The sequence below is a fragment of the Dermatophagoides farinae genome, chromosome 7, assembly GCF_024713945.1.
Source record: "Dermatophagoides farinae isolate YC_2012a chromosome 7, ASM2471394v1, whole genome shotgun sequence".
In the NCBI taxonomy this organism is placed as follows: domain Eukaryota; kingdom Metazoa; phylum Arthropoda; class Arachnida; order Sarcoptiformes; family Pyroglyphidae; genus Dermatophagoides; species Dermatophagoides farinae.
In genome coordinates this window covers 1,478,521-1,502,135 of record NC_134683.1, presented here as the reverse complement: position 1 = coordinate 1,502,135, position 23,615 = coordinate 1,478,521, and the positions used below count along the sequence as shown (strand labels likewise).

Below are 23,615 nucleotides of genomic sequence, written 5' to 3'. Positions count from 1 at the left end.
TCTACACACAAGCACATAACGACTACGAAAGATGAAATCCATTTTCAGTTTGTTTCAGTTCCTTTTTTTTGGTCATTTTGTAGTTTTTTCGTCTCTTACTTATTCACTATGATTTCACAGTTGAGAAGAGAATTTCTGATTCTTTCTTTTGTGACAAATGATGAAAAAAAAAATAGAAAATAGAAAATAGAAAACTGAATCGTTGCACAGTCACAAACAATAATGTTGGATAATAAATTATTGAAGAATTTTTTTTTTGTTTTATGAATTTAATTCTGGAACAAAAAAATTGAAAAATTTTTTGTGATGACATTTTTTTCACAGTGTAACGAATATTCCGTTCCATGTCGACATGCAAACATGAACAGACATGGACATTTTATTTTATAACCATGTAGATCCGGTTATTGAATCTTTTTTTGCTGTTGTTGTTGTTGTTGCTGTTGTTTCGACAAGATCAAAATTCATCATCATTAATCGAACGCAATTAATTAATTATAAACATCATCATCATCATCAATGTTCTGTGTGTGTGTGTGTGTGCATGTGGATGACAAAAAATTTTTTTTTTTCGCCTTTCAAATTCCATCGGTTCGATTCAATAAATTTTAATTTTGTTTTTGAAAATATCCAAAAAAAAAAAAAAAAATGCGTAGTAGTTCATCACGTTCTAATTTTCAAAGGCAACGTAGCCCACAACATTCAGCAGCAGCAGCAGCAGCATCAGAACATCAAAACAATGAACAACGATATACAAGACAACGATTCAATGGACCAAATAATAATGGTGATGGTGATGAAAAAACGGAAAAATTTTTAGCCATGCAAATATTACAAGCAATTTTGTTTACCACAAGGTTTGTTTATGGAGGGAGTGGCCGGGTGAATTTAAAAAAAAAAATTCCATCAATCTTTATTTGGAATTTTTTTTTTTTTTTTGGTTTAATTAAAATATAAATTTTTACATTGAAATTAATTTTTTCTTCTCCATTCCTCAATAGAACCAGTTTTCTAATCTATGATCTTCTTCATGCAATCGTGCATAAAGTAATACTTTATGATCGTCTTGGCCGCCTGTTTGGTTCATCGCCAACAACATCGGAAAAAATCTATACAATTAGCCTATTTATGATTGCAATGTTTTTGATTTCAATGATTGTTTTTACATTTGTCTATAATTATATGATTGTACATGAAAATTTTTATGGCATAACAGTAATGGCCATATTTTTGGTTGCCGTACTCGTTTATAATCTGGCTACATTTGGTCAATATTCCATAATGGAATCATCGATTATTTGTTCAACATCGGCTAGTGAAATTTCCGGTTTATTATTTTTACTTACATTGATACGTCATAAACAAGCGATACGTATTGAAAAACAATTGGAACAACAACGGCGATTATCACAAATGTTTGATCGTCATAAACAACATGGCCGTCATCATCATCATCATCAACATCATATGAAAACAATACCTGGATCACCTGGATCACCGGGTTCAACAACATCAAGACAACATATGATGCCACATCAAAGACGTTATGCTGGACAATTATCACCAATGACAGCAAGTCCACCATCAATTATTATATCTGGAACGGATGATGAAAATGATGGTGTTAATAGTGATGATAAAAGTGTTGATGAATGTCAAACAGAATCTAAAGAACAGCAAAAACAACAACCACAACAAATTGATAATAAATCAGAAACGGAACAACAACAACAACAGCAACGTCGTTCGAGCCAAGATGATGACAAACATTTAAATATACGACGACAAAGTGATCAAAAACAATTTGGTAGTCTTTTAAGTGTTATTGAACATTTATCTGAAGATTTACATCAACATCATCAACAACAAAAACAAAGACATCGTCATCGACGTAATCATCGTAGCCGTTCACGATCACCGTTAGCTATACAACAACAACGACGTGAATCAAATGATGATGATTCAAATGAACGCCGAAAAGATTCTGAATCATCGGCCGATGTGAATAAAACGACAAAAACAATGACAACAACAACAATGCAACAGCAACAGCAACAACAACAACAACAACAACTACAGCAAAATCGATCACGAAATTCAAGATCAATGTCAAATCGTAATCTACTTACTGTACCCGGTATGGAAAATGATTATGAATCAGATGATGAAAACGATTCATCATTTAAACATCATAAACGACAACTACAACAGCAACAACAACAACAACGACATCATCATCATCATCATCAACGACATAAAAAACATCAAAGCTCTGAATCATTGGTGACAACATATTCACATGCTCAATCATATGGTGATAATTATCATCATCAACATCATCATAATCATCATAATTTGGCTATTTCTGATCCACATTTATACAGACAACAGCAGCAATATATTCATCAAAATGATAGCCAGCAGCAACAATTCTATTATCAAGATCATGGTTATCAAAATGATTTTTATCACCATCATCATCATCATCATCATCAAGATGAATACTTTTATCGTTAAATTGATTTTTTTTCTCTCTCTGTTTCTATTGAAAATCAAATCTTGTTTTCCAATTAATATTCATGATGATGATCCTTGGATAATAATTAGATTTAATCATGTATTGAATATTGAATTTCCAGGTGTTTGATGATATGATTTCAATCTATGATTCGTATCAAAATAGTAAAAATCAATTAATCAATTGGAGAAAAAAATATCGTAGGTTTTTTTTCAAAAAAAAACCTACGATATTTTTTGCTTTCCTATCATCATCATGATCATCATCGTTCCATGACAATCGAATGACACGAATGCAAGGAGAAAAAATTTTTTATAATCCAAAAATATCCATCGGAATCAAATGGAAAGTCTGGGTTTTTTTCGACGTCCGATAAACAATAATAATAATATAATGATGATGATAACCCGAAAATCTTCATCAATTCAGTCAAAAGCCATCCATTTCATCCATTCATTCATTCCAATCTTCATTTTAAAAACGATTTCAAAGTAATAATCAAAATAATGAAGAAAGAAAAGAAAATCTCATCATCATCATCATTTGTTTTGATCATGAACTTTGTTCATCTCTTTGAAACAAGTGCATTTTTTATGTTTTTTTAACTGTGTGTCGAATGGTAAACAAAACCCGAAAAAAAACTGGTGGCTACACAAGATTTAACACAAAAGGAATAGAGAAATGAGTGTCTTTAGGTCAATGTAAATGTCTCTGTCTCTCTCCTTTTTTCTTAAATTGACCGATAAATCTCCGCCTTTTGATTGCATCTTCTTTTTTTTGAAGAATTGAAAAAGATGGAGAGAAAAAAATTTGATCAAAAGAAAAAAAAATTCATTCTTATCAACGCAACAAGAAATATAAAAACGGCCACCTGCTGCTGCTGCTGCTATATTGCTGCCTGTGATTTTCGATAAAAAAATACAAAAATATTTCCGTCGTTTCCATTCATCAGGTACACATCGTTTTGATCATGAAAATATTCAACAACAAATGAATTTCGGCGCCAACACATAATATTCAAATGTTTGTTTTGTTTTTTTTTTTTTTTTTTTTGAATGTGAAAAATCACACAATCATCATCATCATCATCATCATGTTGTAACAAATCAGTTATTTTGATCAAATGTAAACATACCAGAAACCACCGCCAACAACACAAGAACGAACGAACGAACGAACGTAAGTGTTGGCATAAATTAAACATTTTAATGGTAATATATATAATTCGTTTTGGTTATATATTTATTCGACATACATCCAATTGGTGATCGAAAATGATCAACGACCAAATTACAATCTGAATCATAAAAATTGTCATTATCGATATATTTCGTGATCAAACATCGATTGATTTGGTAAAACAAATTTCGATTTTGATTTCAATCACCGAAACAAAACAAAAAAAATGAAAATAGGTATGTTAATGATACATGTTTTGATTGCATTTTAAAATTCATTTTTATTTCTCTTTTGTATTTCTATAGGTAAGAACATTCTGAACATTTGTGAACAGTGTTAACATACTACTACTACTACTATTCTACTTGATTCGATTGATAAATGTCTTTGGTTGTTGTATGAATAATAAAATATTATCCATAAAGATGATGTCTCTCTCTCTCTTTGATGCGACAATATTGTTGTATATCCACAACTATTGCCGATTGATTCATATAGCCTGTTGATCTCTTTTTTTGATTTATTTTAATTTCTATTCATCATCATTTTCAATTATTATCATCATCAACAACAACAACAATAACAACAACAAAAACCAGAACATTGTTGTTCAAGCTCAACAGACTTAAGAAGAAAAATAAATAGTTCATTTCAACAATAACAACAACAACAACAACAACAACAAATTGCTATTCGGTAATAATTTCATCATCTTCATTATTGCTGCTGTTGTCGTTGATTGCCTGGAAATTGAATTGAAGCCAATCTTTTTTGTTGTTGTTGCTGCTATTGTCGTCTTTTTTTTCTGTGCGGTTTTATTTTCCCATTGGTATTCGAATACAATACCATCAAAAGAAAAAAATTACAATCCATTCACTTCATCATCATCAACAACAACATTTTAAGATCTCAATTTTCAATGTTTACAAGACAAACGAATAAATGAATTTTTTTTTTACTTCGTTATTTGGTGACATTGAAGATCATGACTACAACTACAACAACTACAACGGCGACGGCCAAAAAAACTTAAATTGATTCTTCACTCGTCTATTCATTGTTCATTGGGAAAAAAACCCAAATTCCAATTGTCATTGTCATCGTCATCATCATTCAATTGTTGATCGATCGATCAATGATAATTTTGTCTCTCTCTGTGTATGTGATTCATATGTTCTAAATCTAGGAAAGCAACAACAGTGATTGACAGCCAAAAAAAAAATTGAACAACAACAACAACAAACCATCAAAAATCTAACCGAATCTTTAATTACTTTGTCATATATATTATTATTATTATTTATTTGCCTCTGTGACTTATTGCCTTATCCATTGTTTGTGTATGTTTTGATATATTTATACATTACCGTTATATCGTTATAAATAACGGTTTTCGTGATTCAGTCTACCTTCATCTAGTTGTTGTTGTTATTGTTGTTGTTATTATCCTGTGTATACAACCATGTTTGTCATGACATTTTGATTTCATCTAAATAATCATAATTCTTCATCATCCTAGTTATACATGCTATAAATTGACTGACTGATTGATATATTGATATCATAGTAGTACATAGATCATTGTCATATATTGGTTACGCGATATTTTTGTTTGTTTTTTTTCCTATGTTCAACATTGATCTAGGATTGCGTGCTGAACATAGAAGTTTTCTTCTTCTCTCTTTTCTTGTTTCGATCAATTTGTTTATGCAAAAATTTTTTGTCATTTGCCTTGTATTTTTTTTTTTTTTTAATGAAAATTGCTAATTTGGATTCACATGTTTATTTATCGTCATTGTTGTTGTTGTTGTTGTTGTTGTTGCGGTTTCGGCAGGTTGACTTTGTCTTTCGAATTATTTCGTTCCACATTTCATTTATATTTTGCCGTCCATTCATTCATTCATTCATCCATCTGTGAATCTGTTTTTTTTTTTTTTTTTGTTTTTTGATTTCACAACTCTTATTATGTAATAATTTTTAAATTCGGAAAAAAAACAGAAGTTTGCCATCATCATAAAGTGGGTTTCTGTGTTGTGTGTGTGTGTTTGTGTGTGTTGGATGTTGATCACGATCATCGTAGGTGTTTTATTCATCTTTATATCATTTTTTTTTCATTGTGTCTGCCATTTTTAAATGTGAAATCATTATATAACAACAACAACAACAACAAAAAAATGCGTTGTACAATCAAATTGATCGTCAAATTTGGCCTAGTGGCCGAAATCATTACAGCAATTATCGGATCGATTGGTGAATATTCAATCCGTTATCAAACATATACAATGACAATGAATGAATTATTTGGTGTTTGGTATCAACGTACACCGGAATCGATTACAAAATCATATGCACATCATCATCATCATACAGATTGGCCATCAAATCATCAACATTATGATCATCAAACTGGTGAAAGTTATCAATTATCACAATTGAATGCATTGGCAACGGCAAATGATCATCATGATAATGATGTAAATTTGCATAATAATAATAATAATAATAATGTTTCAAATCGAACATTTTTATCAAAATTTTTTACACGATTATCATCATGGCTATTTCCACATCATAGTTCATCAACAATTTTTACCCATCCAAAAGATTCGAATTTAAATCTACATAATGATGATGCTGCTAATAGTGATGATGATTATGATGATGAACCATTTGATCCACGACCATTATTCATTCTGTCAATTTTGATTGTATTGAATTTTATTTTTATTTTTGCCGTCATTATGGAATTGATGACACTTATGGGTTTAATGGCTATGTCATGGATTATGTATCTAATTCTATTGTTTGTCGTCGTACGTGTTATGAATGATTCAGTGACTAAAGCAATGTTTAATGATGTTGATCAATATTCATCGATGACAACGACAACGACAGCAACGACAACTACAATAGCTTCATCATCAACATCATCATCAACAACAACAACATCGACATCACAATTATTATGGACATCATTATTACCATCACCATTCATCATATTGGTTGTCATCATAATTCTGCTATTTACATTCATATTAATTGCTTTAATCACCGAAGAAAGACGACAAATTGCATCAAGGATACGTGCACGATCAGCTTGTATACCATTGGTTAAATCACGTGATATGGATCTGGATGATATTTGAATGTACCGATCTATGTTTAGAAAAAAAACAAACAACAATAAAATCAATCAAATCAACTTGCTGAATGTTTTTTTTTTTTTAGTTTTGGAAAAAAAACCTTGAATTCTTCCGACTATTGAACATGATCATGATGATCATGACCTGTTGAGGATCCTCATCACCATCTTCGTCATATGACCATTATTATCATCATCATCATCGTCGTTGTCGTCATCATCATCGTAAAAAAAAATGATAAACGAAGCTAGCTGGTTGGGATGAATGAATGAAAAAAAATTCCCCTGTTTTTTTTTATAGCCATGTACCTAATAATAATGATGATTACATTGTGTAGTATATAATCATTTCATCAGAAAAGAAAAATCATAATGTTCAAGCTAAATAAATTTTTTGATCATAAATATTAAAATGTCCTGAATACCAAAAAAAAAAAAAAAAAGAAAAGAGAAAGAAAAATTCAATTCAATTCATTTCATTTTACATTGAAAAAAATTGAAGAAAAAAAATCCAAGTTTATCCTGTGAAGTGAACAAATTTTATATTTTTCCATTGTAAATCAAAGGATTATTCTTGATTTGGATAGTAAAAAAAAAACATCCAAAACATCCAAATAGAAAATAAATGTTTCACATCATTGAAACAAATAATAAACATCGTGGATGTTGATTTACGTTCAATTGATTTTAATGATTATAAATGTTGATGAAAAGTGATCTAGTTTCATAATTTTTTTGTTGTTGTTGTTGTTGTTGAGTTTTTAATCAGGTGATTCAACATAACCTGTTGTCATTATATTTCAAAATACACAAAACAGTTTGATTAATTATTGTTTGTTTGTTGAACTTTTATCTGAATAGGTATGAACAAAAAAATAAAGTCAATGATGATTGATTTTTATTTGATTTATTGATTCATCGGACATTGATATTTGGATCAACTCTCTCCCTCTGCTTGAGTATCGAGAAACAATTGTTGTTGTGGAAAATAAAAAATAGTGATTGATGATGTATCAGGTAATCAATCAATAGAACAAGGTACAACAGGTTGTGATGCATGATAGATTCATCAATCAATCTCTGGTACATTTTCTTTTGCCATTTCGTGTTTTTTTTTGTTTTGTTTTCAATCATCATGGATTTATATTCATTATGTGAAGAAAATAATCCTAATGACAAGTGTAGATGTCAATTACCTTTTCTACTTTTGATTTATTTCTGCATATACACATCGAGAGAATTTTTTCCGTTGTTCTATTCTACGTCGTTCATTGAAATAAATATCCACAACGCGTAATGCTTAATCATCATCATTTCGATGACCCGAATTTTTTTCACCATTAAACGGTTTTTTTCTGTTGATCTAAGTAAAAATTTTTTTTTCTTGGAAAATAAACTGTTGCACACAAATAGATGGCAATTGTCCAACGATTCAGAAATTGAATCATTTACTAAACTTTTTTTTTCTTTTCTTTTCTAAACATGCAAATTCTAAACAAATCATAAATTATATCGTTAAATTTAAAATGTTTGAAATGTTTAAATGGTTTCGGATATAAACACACACACACACACACACACACACATGCAGTGACAAAAAACGAACAAACAAAAGTTTCAACGTTTTTTTGTTGGAATTCAATCATTTGTTTATCATGGATGGTGGTCTTTTTTTTTCTTTGGTTTGTTTGACTTTTTTTTGTTGTTGTTTGTTGTTGAAGATCAATGAAGACACACCCTTCCAACAACACACAATCCAATTGGAACCTGGAGCGAAAAAAAATGTGTCTTTTATGTTGAAATTGTGTGTGCGTTTTTCGGTACAAATTTTAATATTTTCATATCGGTTATTTTAATTATTATTCTGGCGAACCAAAAAAAAAAAATTAATTATTCAAACAAACTGAATGATTAAAAAATTCATTGTTTGCATATGATTTAGAAGACATTTACAAGAAAATTAATTTGAAAAGTTTTTGCCAAAATATGTAAGTCTATAACTTCAAATTTTTTCTCTCATTTCTTGTGTGTGTCTTTTTCGTACTGATGATCATTTTATCAAAAAAAAAAAAAAAAAAAAAAAAAAAAAAAAATGGAGAATTCGCAAGAAATAACATCAATTTCGACCATTTTTCAAATGTATTTCAAACATTCACAAATCTATAATCAACGTATCAATTATTCAATGTATGAATATCAAACTCATTCGATACCGTTCAAAAAACGGTGTGCAAAAACTGTATATCATTTTATTTCCACCATGTATGTGGCATTCATGTTGATAATAACGCAAACTAAATATATTCCAAGTTTAAGATTTATTATAAAAATCCAAAATGAAATGACTGGATTTGATATGCAATTACTTTCATCGTTCTCGGCAGCTACACTATTGTTGAAAGAATATAAATGGTATACCACAGTCAGACAATTATTGGAATATCGTTATCCATTGAATGAAATTTTAATCAAATATGGTAATACGATTGGCGAAAATCTTTACAATCATAATCAACTGTTATTGGTCAAATATTTTATACGATCTAATCGATTCACCAAAAAATTGAATCGTTTTTTTCGATTAGGTTTTTATTTGACTACTATAAAAATGATCATTATGCTCATGGAATATGTTGCAGATGAAAAAATTGATTGGAATCAATTTTTCATTGGTGCTATAATGTTTATCAATATTAATCATTTTATAATTGGCTTCAGTATGGAGATGATTTATCTAATATTCAGTTTGGGCTATCTAACATCGTATATGAAACAATTGATCGATGAAATGAAACAATGGCAATCTATTTGGAATCGTAGGATGGCCATTTTTCAATATAATATCCGTCGCCAATATTTAAGACATTATAATGAAATGATTAATTTTAACAACATGCACTGTAATTTTCTCATGTTTATTGAGATAATGTCCAAAAGTTTAGTATTGATCATCGTAATTGTTTGTGGTAAAACAATGAACTTGAGCATAAATAGTTATTTCATGATTATTGTGTTTATCATGACATTCATATATGCAGAAATTGTTTTTATTGTCATATCAAGATTTCCTAAAAATAATGAAAAATTCTTTAAAATGTTTTATGATTGGAATGCAAAAAATCAATCAAACATATATTCCTATCGATCAAACATATCAAGTTTCAAACGGATAATTTATTTACGAGAAACTATAGAAAGAAATCTATTCTTACAAACAATTACACGTAATCATTATGGATTCTATTTTGGACAAATATTTTTCATTGATAAAATGAAACTTGTAGAAATGTTTATGTTTAATTTTGTATTCTTTACCATGTTATATAAAAAGATTGTCATATGATGTCTGATGATTTTACCTTTTTTTTCAACACTCATTAACATTGTTTCATCATGTATCACTCTTACAAAAAAAACAACATCCACACACACACACACACATTCTATGGATCAAGATAATTTTTGCACATTGATCATTTCGCATCATCAATAGTTCTATGAATAAATAATTAGCTTATGTAATGATTAATTACCATCATCATCATCATCATCAACCAATGGTGGCAACGATAAGAAATTTCAAATTCATTCAAACAACGAAGACAGCCAAAAAAAAAAAAAATAAAAATCTTTATTCCAGAATCAAAATTCAAATAATAAAAGTTTCGTTTGCTATGTATTTATGCACCATCATCATCATCATCATCATCGCCAATCGTTCATCGTACATTTTATCATCAATGAATCAAAATGACAAACATTATCGCCATTTGCAATCAATAAATGAGAAAAAAAAACAAAACAAAACAACCAAACTTATTAATAATAATCATAAAAATAATGAGCAATCAAAAACAAAACAAAAAAAAAATTACATTTACAAATGGGAAATCCATCAACCGAAAGAGAGAGAGCGAGAAAGCCACATAAATCAGAATTAGAAAAATGAAAAAAAAATGTCATACACACACACACACACACACACACAGCAAGCAACAAATGTGTATTTTGAATTTAAAATAACATCAACAACAACCACCAGTTGAGTAGAAGCGAAAATAGTTGAACATGATGATGATTTGATTTCTGGTTGCTGCTGTTGTTGTTGTTATTTTTCATTCAAGTAGAATCAATCAATTTGAATCAAAATTTTTATGGTCGTTATTTTGTTTTGTCATTGTTGTTGTTGTTGTTGTTGTTGTTGTTGTCGTTCAAAATCAATTGATTTTGGTAATTTTCCCTATTTCAAAATTATTATTATTATACAAATGTAATGATCAATTTTTTCCTGAAATTTTCAAAATTTGGCTTGTTCAATTTCAATTTTCAAAAAAAAAAAAAAAAAAATTTTGTCGTCCAATTCATCATTATCATCCATGAAAATCAACATGGTCATTTATTTTTCATCTTCAAACCACACACACACACACACATGCATGTATAGTGAATGTGAGAATGTAGAGAGAGAGAGAAAGGAAGCTCGAAAGAGGATGTTGTGTATTTGAAATTAAACAATAGTCAAATTGAAGGGAAAATAAAAGGTTTGTTTTAATGGTTTTTTTGTTGTTGTTGGTGATGTTGGTAGCGACGTTGATGATGATGATGATGATGATGATGTTTAAATGGCAACAAATACTAGAACTTTTTGTTTTACAACGATGACAAGATCATCATCATCATCATCATTACCATTGTTTTTTGGTCGTCCTGTTTGTTTGTTTGTTTGTCTGTAAAGCTAAAAGAAATTTTTAAAAAAAAACAAACGTTATTGACGTTAATGAAGTGATTTAAAAATTGATTTCATTTGATTGGCAAGTATTTCAGTTTTCAATTCAATTCAGTTCTTTTCAGTCAATTTTTCTTCTTCTTCTTCTTCAGTTTTTTTTTTGTTCATAAATCAACACATTTTTCTCGGTGTGTTTCTTGTTAGTGGTCGTGGTGGTCTTTTTTGGTTTGTTTCTTTTTTTTTCATCGGATCATCGAATCATTTCGTTTTCTGTTTACAGGTATCTGTGTCTTTGTGTGTAATATGCATGGTGTGTGTGTGTGTGTGTGTGTGTATGTGAGGTTGTTGAGTTCTTAGTACGCTCAGAATTTTATTTTTGTTTCTTTTTCATATAACTGTGCTCGTTGTTGTTGTTGCTGTTCGTTCGTTCATCCATTCATTGGTTGTGCGGCCATAAATTTTTTTTTTGAATGGATCACAACGACTTTTGATTGTGAACAAACCACCACCACCACAACAACAACATACATTTTGATCAACATTTCAAAGTTAACGTTTTTGATGACCAGACACGTGTTGAGACGTGGGAGAAAAACACATTGACATTTTCATTTTTTTTTTGGATTTCTTGATTGAACAAGTGTTTGTGCTTCAATGAAAGGTAATCGATATTATTCGAATTTGATGAATTAAAGAATTGATTGTTTTTTTCATTGTTTCATTCATTAGATTGATGAAAAATTGATGGAAAAATGAATGGCATAACGACAAATATAATGGATCAAGATAAAATGATCATCAATCTACCTCATCATCATCATCAAAAACAAATGGTGGCCAAATTTTCGCATAAAAATCTAAAAAAACCATTCAAAATGAGCTATCGACGTTTATTATCAATAATATTTATCATATTGACTATTATAAATATCATATCGATGGTCATCTATACATCTATTTATTTGAATAAAATAGACAAAAAAGAACATTTGGAAAAACATGATTATTTAATATCACAACGTACTAATCCAACGAATCGTGATGCCTATTCAATTGTACGATTCATTAATTTTACGGCCATGATTGCCAATATTGTTGTACGAATTTTCGGTCTTATCGCTATCGGTGTATGTGGCCGTGAATATTCTTATACAGAATTTGAATCAAGTGATCGTCGTGAATCATTTACCGGTTGTTTAGCATATACATGTGCTATGATCATTTTATTGGCCGCCTATTATGTTGGCATTGTACGTTTGATTACACATGATCTACTTATTCATTGTGTTTTGACCATTTTGGGTGGTATTTTTATCGCTTTTTCATTACAACATACGGATACTTATTCCAAAGAATTGAATATATTGTCAATCTAACAATCTAGCATCAACAACCAAACTTTCATCAGAAATGCCAAAAAAAGAAAATCAAATCAAATCAGCCATCAATCATTAACTTTGTAATATATCAATATTCGTTCATTGATCAGTAATTCTCATCATTTTTTTTTATTATTGTCTCACCATGAATGCATTTGTACTTTTTCCCTCTCTCTCTCTTGAATCAATTGATTGATTGAATTTATTTTTCGAATTAAATTGAATATATATTTGTTAATCGAAAATTTTTTTTCCGGCCACAAATAATAATAATAATCATTGATAGATGTCGCGAAGATATTGAAATAAAAACAACAGGAATCCAACATAGATGGTGATCATCTGTGTATGAAAATGAATTTTTTTTTTTTTTTTGAATTTTTAGTAAAAAAACAAACATCAGATTTACCTCAAAAACTAATTGACGTGTAATAGTACCAATAATGGGTATGGTTGAACCATATTTTTGTTGATTACCACATACCAAACGATGGTGCCAATCATCATAACGAATTTTCAATTTTATGCACGTAATATTTGGAATAATTCGTGTAAGATGATATTTTGGTCTATGTAATTGATTTGTTTGTCTGGCCAGAATCAGATGTGCCTGAATTATGACAGCCGAATGAACGATCAATATGGCTGTGAAACAAAATTGTTCAATCCATGTTGGATTTTTAATAATCAATATGAACAGAATCGATGCTGTCAATGGTATGCCGAATGCAATCCACAATAATACTAGTCGGCCCCAAAATTTACGAAAAATAATCATATTATTACGACAATGTAATGTATGTAGTTTTAAAATTTTTGCCAAACGCCAATCAACTGCATGATTTAATTGACATTTTCTAATGGTCATATAATGTTTTTCATTTGCCATTTTGAATAGAAAACGTTCAATTGGTTCCAATTGAATTTTCGATGATATAGCATTGATGGCGATAAATGTAATGCCAATCAAAAATAATCGTTCCGTTATGAAAAACATAAAAATTACTGTCGGTAAATCTATCCAAGAGATTAATTTTTGATACCAATGATCTAAATGTATGATTGTATTGAAATAATAGAAATATAATATCGGTAAAAGGAAGATGACTGCAAAAAATAAAAAACAAAATTAATGAGAATGAAAAACATTTACAGAATATTCATATATTCCAAAAAATACACATACAAGTTAGAATATGTGCCACATAATTAAAATGATCCATTACGGTCAACGTTAATGCTATCATTGATCTTGTACGGACGGTTAAATGTGATAAATTTTTCAATTCAAATGTAGCCACTTTTTTCAGATTCAAATGTCGTAATTCAATATAGAATTGTATACGAGTTTTTTGCCAATAATACCATTCAATGATTGATTTGAATGGTGGACATAATAATAATGATGATGATGATGAATATTTTTGCTGTAAATTCTGTCTATATAAACATTGTAATTTATTTTCAATTATAGCCATTGGATGATAACATTGTTGTATTTGTTGTGAATTTATGACGATAAAATCATCAAAAATTTTGTAAACAATTGAATCGGTACGATGTATGAATACAATGTATAATGCAACCATAATGACAAATAATGTAAGCAATGCTTTGGTTGAATAATAAACATATAATTTTTCATTTAAATTATATATAAATTGACTATGTGGATCATAAAGCCAATAATTGTTGTAATCGATAAGAAAACTAAATAATGCCATTATTATACGTAAAATCCACATGATGAATAGACTAAATTCTATGATACGTTTTAGCCGATAATCATGGCTATTAGATTCATTGACAATTTCATAGATTTGTCTATAACAAAGTTTATGCATTTGATACAACATTTTTTCTTCTTCTTCTTTTCACTTTCTCACACGATCGCTGTCTTTTGTTCACTGTTTTAAAATTCGAATAAAATGTACCTATGCTATTGGTCGAATCTTAATGGAAACTTACACAATATTGATCAATACTGTTTTTGTGGTAATTAATTTGAAAAAAAAAATTTCCATCATTGGCAACAAACCGAAGAAAGAAAAAAGAAAAAATTCTTAATTAAAAAAATATCATCATTCAACTTCATTCATGGCCCCTTAATTTATTTTTTGCAATGTTAATCGGAATTAGTCACCACCATTTCGATTTTTGACTAAATATATAAGGATGAAAATGAAATGCTGCTGTTTTTTTTTGACATTTAAAATTTGAAAAATTCTTTTTCTCATTTAAATCAATAGAAAATTCGTTTATAAAACAAAATAAAACAAAAAAAAAATGAAAATATTTCGACAGTTTTTACCTTGAATATTTAATCAATGATGAATATTAGTGCTGATATTCCACCACATCAGACGGCAGTAGATATTGATATAATTTGAATTTTTTTTTGTTCCCGAAATCGATTGATCATTGAGGATGACAATATACAAATTGAAGAGAATTGAATGAATAAAAAAAATGGGAAAGCTTACCAGTATTTTCAACGTGATATGGTCGTAAGCTGAAATTACAGGCGTTTCAATAAATTTATAATGTTCAACATAAGTTGTGTATTTGATATTTCAAAAAAACTGGATGAAAAACATCAATTAGTCTCCTTTTAATGAATTAAATGAAAAAACAAAAATTGTGGCCTTTTTTATCATTGAAATATTGTTACAAGCTTCCACTTTACGAATTGAGAATCATCATCTTCCTTTCAGCTTACGACCATATCACGTAGAAAATACCGGTTCTCGTCTGATCACCGCAGTCAAACTACGTCGAGCCGAGTTAGTACTTGGGAGGGGAACCACTTGGGAACACTCGGTGTCGTAAGCTTTTTCATTTTTTAATTTTTAGACATCTTTTTACTATTTTGAACAAAAAAATTATTATGTTTTCACGGTTAAATTAACTTTTTAATGATAATTGTTTGTCGAATGTGAATTGATTAATTTGAAATCATTTACAATGGTCGATTTCAAATCGGTGGGAAGTAATTTTTGTTTATCTATATTCATCCAAAAGATACGATTTAATGGCCAAAGTATTGCCGACCAAATCGGATTGAATGGTCGGCCATAAATCCATGGTGTGGGGCTATAAATACAGAATAGATAACCACCGATTATAATTGGCCAACAAATGTATCGAAGATCCATCCATCCGTGATAGTTGCGGTCAGTACGGGCGACATAGAATCCAAATAGATATCCAATCAAATAGACATGTGCTCATGGTTGAAAATTAAGCCAAAGAAATTGCCGAAGACTTCCATCTTCATTGATGAAATTACTGTGTTTTTTTTAATCATTATTCTCTTATATTTGTTGCTTGTATGACAACTTCCTATAAGTTTATAATATGAATTTCATATATTACAAACAAAAAAAGTTTTCACACATGTTACCTTGACCTTTATTTATCATTAATTGGATGAATGATACGATTTTTGATGGTAATGGATTGAAATTTTGAAAAAAATGAAAAAGCTTACGACACCGAGTGTTCCCAAGTGGTTCCCCTCCCAAGTACTAACTCGGCTCGACGTAGTTTGACTTCGGTGATCAGACGAGAACCGGTATTTTCTACGTGATATGGTCGTAAGCTGAAAGGATAGGGGTGATTCTCAATTCGTAAAGTAGAAGCTTGTAACAATATTTCAATGATAAAAAAGGCCACAATTTTTGTTTTTTCATTTAATTTATTAAAAAGAGACTAATTGATGTTTTTCATCCAGTTTTTTTGAAATATCAAATACACAACTCATGTTGAACATTATAAATTTATTGAAACGCCTGTAATTTCAGCTTACGACCATATCACGTTGAGAACACCGGTATTTTCAACGTGATATGGTCGTAAGCTTAATGAACAACACCAGTCATAAGGTATAAATAATTGATCGATCGATTGATTGTAGGAATGAATTTTAATTTTAATGATGATGATGATGATAGAAAGAAAACTAAAGTTTAGTAGTAATAAAAGAAAATAAAATAAAAATGAAGACAGGTAATCTAATTATGATTTTCATTTTCAATATATTTAGATTTGATTTCAGGATCGTTTTATTTTTATTCCAATGATGATGATCATTTTTTTTTTGTTCTAGAAAAGATTTTTGTAAATACATGATTCACCCATCTACAGATGGCAGTACCGTATTCATTGTTGTAAAATTAAATTTAAAGAAAAAAAAATTTGAAAATTAATTATCATTTGGGCCAAAAAAAAAAATACATAATACACACATACACAAGAATCGTTTGATGATCGAGCAACAATTGTCCATACTTGTTGTTCAATCTCAATATCATTCACTTCGCCATCATCATTATCACCATTTTTAACATGATTGTTGCCATTAACATTACAATCACATTCATCGTGTTTACCATTCATATTTCTGGGTATAATACGTTTTACGCGTTTTTTAAGAATTAAATTCTTAAGTATTTCCGACATTCGTGCATGGATATCTGCCGATACATCATTAACAATGAAATGTTCATGCCATTTAAGTGGTATTTTCACATATGCTATTTGTGAAGAAATACAATACAATTGTGTGTGTGTGTGTTTTCATCAAAATAATTGTTACATACATTCACGATAATATTTTTCCGGATAAACAGATCTTGGTTGCCAATAATGGATCCAAATATCATGTAGTTGGCTTCGATTTTTAAGACCGAAAATCCAATCACTAATGAATTGTTGTTCATTTGGATAACGAAGATAACGTTCCAACATTGCACATTCATGTTGATCATTTTTATCAACAACCGATAGAATATCACTATATAATATATTGGCAAAAAACATGCCAGTTTTTGGTGTTAAAATCTTTTTGATTGAATCACCTAATATGAATGGATCGAATATCCATTGTAATGCATAATTTGAGAATATTATATCTGCTGATTTTGTATACAATATTTCTTTTATCTCCTGTTGCCATTCATCAAATGGTTTGCTCAAATCTTGTACAAAAAATTTACAACGATCATTTGGACAATTTTTCTTTGCATGTTCAATCATTTCGTATACGACATCCAAACCGATTATAGTTGATTTTGGAAATGCATCGGCCAATAATTTAGATGAATTACCAGGACCACATCCTAAATCTACGATTCTTAATGGCCTGTAATTTAATTCAAATTTCATTATATATAATGACAGTATGCGATTAAATGACTTACTGATTTATATCAACATTTTGTTTCTGGATCATTTTCACCAATTGTAGTGCTGGTCCCATCGAATCGAACGATGTTGTTGAATATTTTGATGGATCAAATTCCATTGTTGTTTTGTTTGTTTGAAAATTTTCCAAATGAAAAATCTGGAAATAAAAATTGTTAAATGAATGAAATGAAAATATTTAGGCAAATGACGATTGCATTTATTCGATGCAAATCCATTGAATGAATGAATGAATGAATGAGCGATATGATATGATCAATAAACCAATATAAAACGACAATAACAACAACGGCAACAACAACAACAACAACAACGACAACAACAACAACAACAATTTGTCACATGTAAATGTAAACAATCCAATTGATCGAATCATCACATCAATAAATGAACATAGAAAGTAAAAATCCAAATTCATACAGGCACACACACACACACACACACACACAGTAGCCGTGATGTGATTGATTGATAATTATTACGATCAAAAGGATTTTTTTTTTGTTTTGTTCTCAATTCGGAACATTAGCCGATAATAATCACTGTATTTCATATCACATCACACATATATGTGTCTGAATTTATACAATATATATCGATGAGATTTTGTCACAAGATTTTTTTTAACCCAATTTTAATTTGGCAAACAAAAAAAATGAAAGAAAGAAAGAAATTAGATTGAAAATGATCACTATAGTGAACTTAAATTTGGAAAAAAAATTATTGCTTAGAAAAACAAAATGTCGATAATACAAATCAGTCATCAACATTGCAATTTATCGGAAATAAAATAAATAAACAAAAATAAAGAAATTCTTGTGAATAAATAATTCATTGTCCTCTCTCATTGATTGATCATGATTGATTGATTGATCGATCGATCGATTGATCAATCAAAAGCTTTTTTCTTTCAAATACTTGATGATTTTTGATTCAAAACAATAAATTGATCCATCCATTACATGCATACATACATATAAGTGGCATAAATGTGTTGTGTCAACACACACACACACACTCGAACACACCTATACAGAATACCCTTCAATAACAAACAGATCAATCATTTTTTTTTTTTTTTGATCAAAATACTTGACCTTTGACACTCTGTTCTTATCTAATATTCATGTCATTCTCAACAAGTCTATCATCATTTGGTCAATTGATCCGATGATGATGATGATCAACAATCATTTATTGAATGGACAACAAAAAAAAATTCCTAAATATTCATTTGGATCATTTGAAAATGGACATTACAATATATCATTTAATGATTTATCAAGATTTCAATTTTAAGTGCAAATTGAGTGAAAAAGAAATTTTTTTTTATGAAGAAAAAAAAATGATTGAGAGCAATCTCGATAAACACTACGTAACGAGAGCAAAAATTTTTTTATGTTCATGTTATACACACACATACACACATACACACACACACCTAATTTGGATATTCATACAATGATGATCACCAATCATCATCCTTATTATCATCAAAGTTTCTTTTTTAAATGGTATATTTGGTAGTGGTATATAAATAATGATCATTATCATTATCATTGCAATACATTTAAAATCATCATCATCATTATCAACACAAACATGGATTTATATATATCAACATCAATGGCAATAAAGTTTTCAACAAATCACATCACAATATATTATATATTATATCGTTATTATTATTATCATTATGATGTTGATGATTATGATGATGATGATGATGATGATCATGTGCTGAAATATGGCAGCCATAATAATCGTGAACCAATTTTTTCTCCGGAACATTCGATAATCATTGCATTCTGATTATCTTGTTATGAAATAATAATAATAATGATGATGATGATAACAAATACGAATACGCATAACGAATAAATTTTGAAATGAAACAACAAAAATAAATAAAAAACAAACAAACAAACAAACGATTTGACAGCATCGTTCTATTTGTGTGTGTGCTGTTGGTGGATGATAATGATGATGATGATAATATGATTATAAATGAAAGAAAGAAAAGAAAAATACCCAGAAATGATTGGAGCAAAAAAAAAAAAAAAACAAAACAAAACCAAAAAAAAAATGTGAAAAAAAACTAAAAGTCGAAATTCCAATCGTTTGTCATTTCGAATGTTTATTTTGAAAAAAAAAATTTTTTTTTGCTGCTGAGAGCGACATCTATGTTCATTGATTATGATTATTAATGTTACAACACACACATGACACTATGCATCGATTGATCAATCAATCAATCAATCAAAAAAATTTTTGATAATCATCACTTGATTTTTTTTCACAGATATAATACTGTGGTCCATCATCATCAATTTTTTTTGTGGCACACCTTTTTTTAATGAAAATTTTTAGGTGATAATTATACACACACACACACATTCAGCAAACGAAATGAAATAAAAAAAAACATATATATCACCATTGTCCAGATTTTTCCCAAAAACAATTTCATAATAATTATCATTATTATGGATGGTGCAACATCGTGCAATTTTGTTTGGCTTGGTCAAAAAAAAAAACAAAACAAAACAAAATTAAAAACCACAAATTGTTGCTACAGTAATCTGAAATTCAATTTCTCTAATAATTTCGTTTAATGTTAATGATTATTGATTTCCATTGATGGCCACGTTTATTTCTCTATTGATCTCTCTCAATAAATTGCAGCACTGAACACAGAACTGTATATACAGATCATCATGTTTGATATGAAAATCATCAAATTGGTCACGAATCATTTTTTCATCACCATTAATCCAAATTATTACATTTTCATTTTCAATTTCGATTACAGTGATTTTTTTTTACTTGAATTTAATTGATCCATCATCATCATCATCATCATCATCATATTATTATCATTATATTGATCAGCATTGATTTTTTTTCATGGATTTCCTAGATCAACAACTACAAAAATCAATAATCAGCCAAACGTATGCAATGAATAAATCTATGAAATTCGTTCATAGAATAAGTCCTTGATTTATATTTTTTTTTGTCATACAATGTATGCACAGACATGATTTCAATGTAGATGAATATTCTCCAGAATTGACCGAACCAGATTTTTTTTTTCATATATTAAATCTGTTGTTATATTCACACACATGTTTGATCCGGTATTTATTTTCTGGCTTTTTCTCCATGATTGTTTATTCATTGATGATTTTTTTTCATTTTTTTTTTGGATCCATCCAATGTTTATTTTCCAATGGTCAACATGAATATAATAAACGTCATTAATAATGATGATGATTCTGTTTATCATATAAAAAATGAACACGTGTTTGGTGGTGGTGGTGGTGGTCATGTAATGTTATCGGATATTCAATACATTGCATTGTGTTGTAATCAAATATCCGTTATGTTGTTGTCGTTGTTATCGGGTAAATAAATGAAAAAAAAAGAAAATCCGACGCCATATCCTTATTCATTCATTCATTCATTCATTTCATTGTTTATTTTTACTAATATGAAGATATTCGATATGTAATACATGTGTTTGTTTGTTTAATTTTTATTTTTTTTTATTTTCCTTGGATCGATCCACTGAAAATCAATCCATTGTCATAAATTAACCTTAATAATCACATGACATGACATGACATAACCGTATATATAAGGCTTTTATGTTTTGTTTGGTCCAGAAAGAAGAAAAAAAATTGAAACCTGGATCGATCCACAACCAGGACATAGTCTTCCTGATCTGTTGTCGATCGACCATCTGTCTGTTGTACACACACAGGGACATACACACACACACGGCCAAATGGATATAAAAACCAGGGCCCAATGGTCATAAAACACACACTATATATGGTATTAAATGCATGTGTTTGATTAGTTTATTTTTGGTTATTATTATGAATAAATTTTCCTATCCAATGGTGATAAATATCGATTACCAAATGAAAAAAAAAACAAAAAATCCACCATCACCTCTAAAACCTATTCAACGATTCTATATTTGATCCGGTCGATTTGATTCAAATTGATCATCATTTAGGCCACTTTTTTTGTTGTTGTTGTTGTTTTATTATTATTATTATTATTATATTGACCATGGGTCAATATAATGATGAAAAAAGGTTTATTATTTGAAATTTGTCACCTTTTTTCCACCACCACCACCACCCACCACCACTGCTTCTATTGTGGTTAATTTAATGGGATGATTCCGTTGAATGAATATCCTGTGTTTGGTTCAATGAATAAAAATGTCATTATTTTTTTTCATTTTTTGTTTGTTTATGACCATTTTTTTTCTGTTTTGGATAAATGAATGAATGAATGAATGAAAAAAAACGACAAAACGAATAAATTTGATCTATATAGAATCTTTTCATCATATTTGGAAAATGGAGCACTTAATGGAACACAAATTTCACACTTACACACACACACACACACACACACCTACAAATTGTTCACTTATTTCTTGGAATTAACAGCTTGTTAAATCAATTTTATTCCAATTATTTTCAACAACAAATTGCAAATTCTTTTATACCTTGTTTGACAACATTGTGTTACCACATTCGCGTGTGTGTGTGTGTGTGTGTATAAAGCCAATGACAGAGAAAAGAGAAAAACGAAAAGTTTTTAATTCATAAATTAACATTCGAACAAATTCATCAATCATGTTTGATTTCAACAAATTTCAACAAAACATAACACTTTATTTCCATTGATAATGATGATAATTATTGCATTTTAATCGATGATAATCCAATGATGATGATGATGATCATTATCACACTCAAGATTGATGTTCATCAAATGGACATTTTCACTTGAATCATCATTGAATTTTTGTTTCCAAATGAACATTGGCATTGGATATTTTGTTGTTGTTGTTGTTGTTGTTGTTGTTATTTGATTTCAAAGAAAAGAAGAGATACATGTGTGAAAAATAACATTCAACCTTTTGACATGTGTGTCACTTTTGTGTATGACATTAATCACGTATGTTTGTGAAAAAAAAAATTTTTCTGATTAACTCCAAATTGAAAATTTCATTTTTTTTTTCATTCGCAATCAAATTTCATGGCCAGGTAGTAGTGGGGAAGAAAAACCTGATGAAGATGGTGATGATACTGTGAAATTTTGCAGCATTGAATCCAATTAATTAACCGTTTGATTCATACATGCCGGCAAACGATTGGTGGAAGTTCAACAAAAAAAAAACGATGAACGATGATGACCACCATGATGCTGCTGTGAATATATATCACCGATAATGTTTGACCGGCTTAGTGATGAGATGATGATGATGATGATGATGATGGTGATGGTGGTGATACCGAAAATGACAAAAAAAAATTTCCATTCATTTTAAATTTTCATCTCAAATAAGTTTTTATCCGTTGGTTGTTGAAAAAGAAAACGATGAAAAAAAACCGGAAATGATTAACCACAATTTAATTCGATGATGATGTACTTGAA

General features: G+C 29.2%; 5 protein-coding genes and 2 non-coding genes across 7 annotated transcripts; 4 read left to right on the top strand and 3 right to left on the bottom strand.

Moving 5' to 3' along the window:
- The first annotated feature begins 648 nt into the window (after positions 1-648).
- On the top strand, positions 649-4,887 carry LOC124496839 (uncharacterized). Its single transcript, XM_075732715.1, has 3 exons — positions 649-857; positions 1,002-3,697; positions 4,003-4,887. Exons 1-2 carry the CDS (start codon positions 649-651, stop codon positions 2,515-2,517), a joined length of 1,725 nt encoding a protein of 574 aa, XP_075588830.1. The 3' UTR covers positions 2,518-3,697; positions 4,003-4,887.
- A 768-nt stretch (positions 4,888-5,655) lies between these two features.
- LOC124496482 (uncharacterized) lies at positions 5,656-7,299 on the top strand (the record flags this gene model as incomplete). The annotated part of the gene is made up of 2 exons (XM_075732714.1): positions 5,656-6,563; positions 6,636-7,299. Coding segments are annotated over 2 exons (1,116 nt in total), but the record flags the coding sequence as incomplete, so codon positions are not given.
- Positions 7,300-10,824: 3,525 nt separating this feature from the next.
- Positions 10,825-12,992, top strand: LOC124496368 (uncharacterized). Its single transcript, XM_047059882.2, has 3 exons — positions 10,825-11,845; positions 12,115-12,226; positions 12,295-12,992. Exon 3 carries the CDS (start codon positions 12,318-12,320, stop codon positions 12,939-12,941), a length of 624 nt encoding a protein of 207 aa, XP_046915838.1. The 5' UTR covers positions 10,825-11,845; positions 12,115-12,226; positions 12,295-12,317; the 3' UTR covers positions 12,942-12,992.
- Positions 12,993-13,042: 50 nt separating this feature from the next.
- LOC124496367 (uncharacterized) lies at positions 13,043-14,788 on the bottom strand. Its single transcript, XM_047059880.2, has 3 exons — positions 14,131-14,788; positions 13,354-14,051; positions 13,043-13,286 (listed from the first exon to the last, which is right to left on the bottom strand). Exons 1-3 carry the CDS (start codon positions 14,786-14,788, stop codon positions 13,221-13,223), a joined length of 1,422 nt encoding a protein of 473 aa, XP_046915836.2. The 3' UTR covers positions 13,043-13,220.
- Positions 14,789-15,657: 869 nt separating this feature from the next.
- On the top strand, positions 15,658-15,776 carry LOC124497358 (5S ribosomal RNA). Its single transcript, XR_006959411.1, has one exon. It is a non-coding gene; the product is annotated as a 5S ribosomal RNA (ribosomal RNA).
- Positions 15,777-16,427: 651 nt separating this feature from the next.
- On the bottom strand, positions 16,428-16,546 carry LOC124497352 (5S ribosomal RNA). Its single transcript, XR_006959405.1, has one exon. It is a non-coding gene; the product is annotated as a 5S ribosomal RNA (ribosomal RNA).
- A 304-nt stretch (positions 16,547-16,850) lies between these two features.
- LOC124496613 (uncharacterized) lies at positions 16,851-19,577 on the bottom strand. The gene is made up of 4 exons (XM_075732829.1): positions 18,146-19,577; positions 17,546-18,087; positions 17,196-17,479; positions 16,851-17,084 (listed from the first exon to the last, which is right to left on the bottom strand). The coding sequence occupies exons 1-4, from the start codon at positions 18,247-18,249 to the stop codon at positions 17,049-17,051; spliced, it is 966 nt and encodes a 321-aa protein (XP_075588944.1). The 5' UTR covers positions 18,250-19,577; the 3' UTR covers positions 16,851-17,048.
- Positions 19,578-23,615: the final 4,038 nt, after the last annotated feature.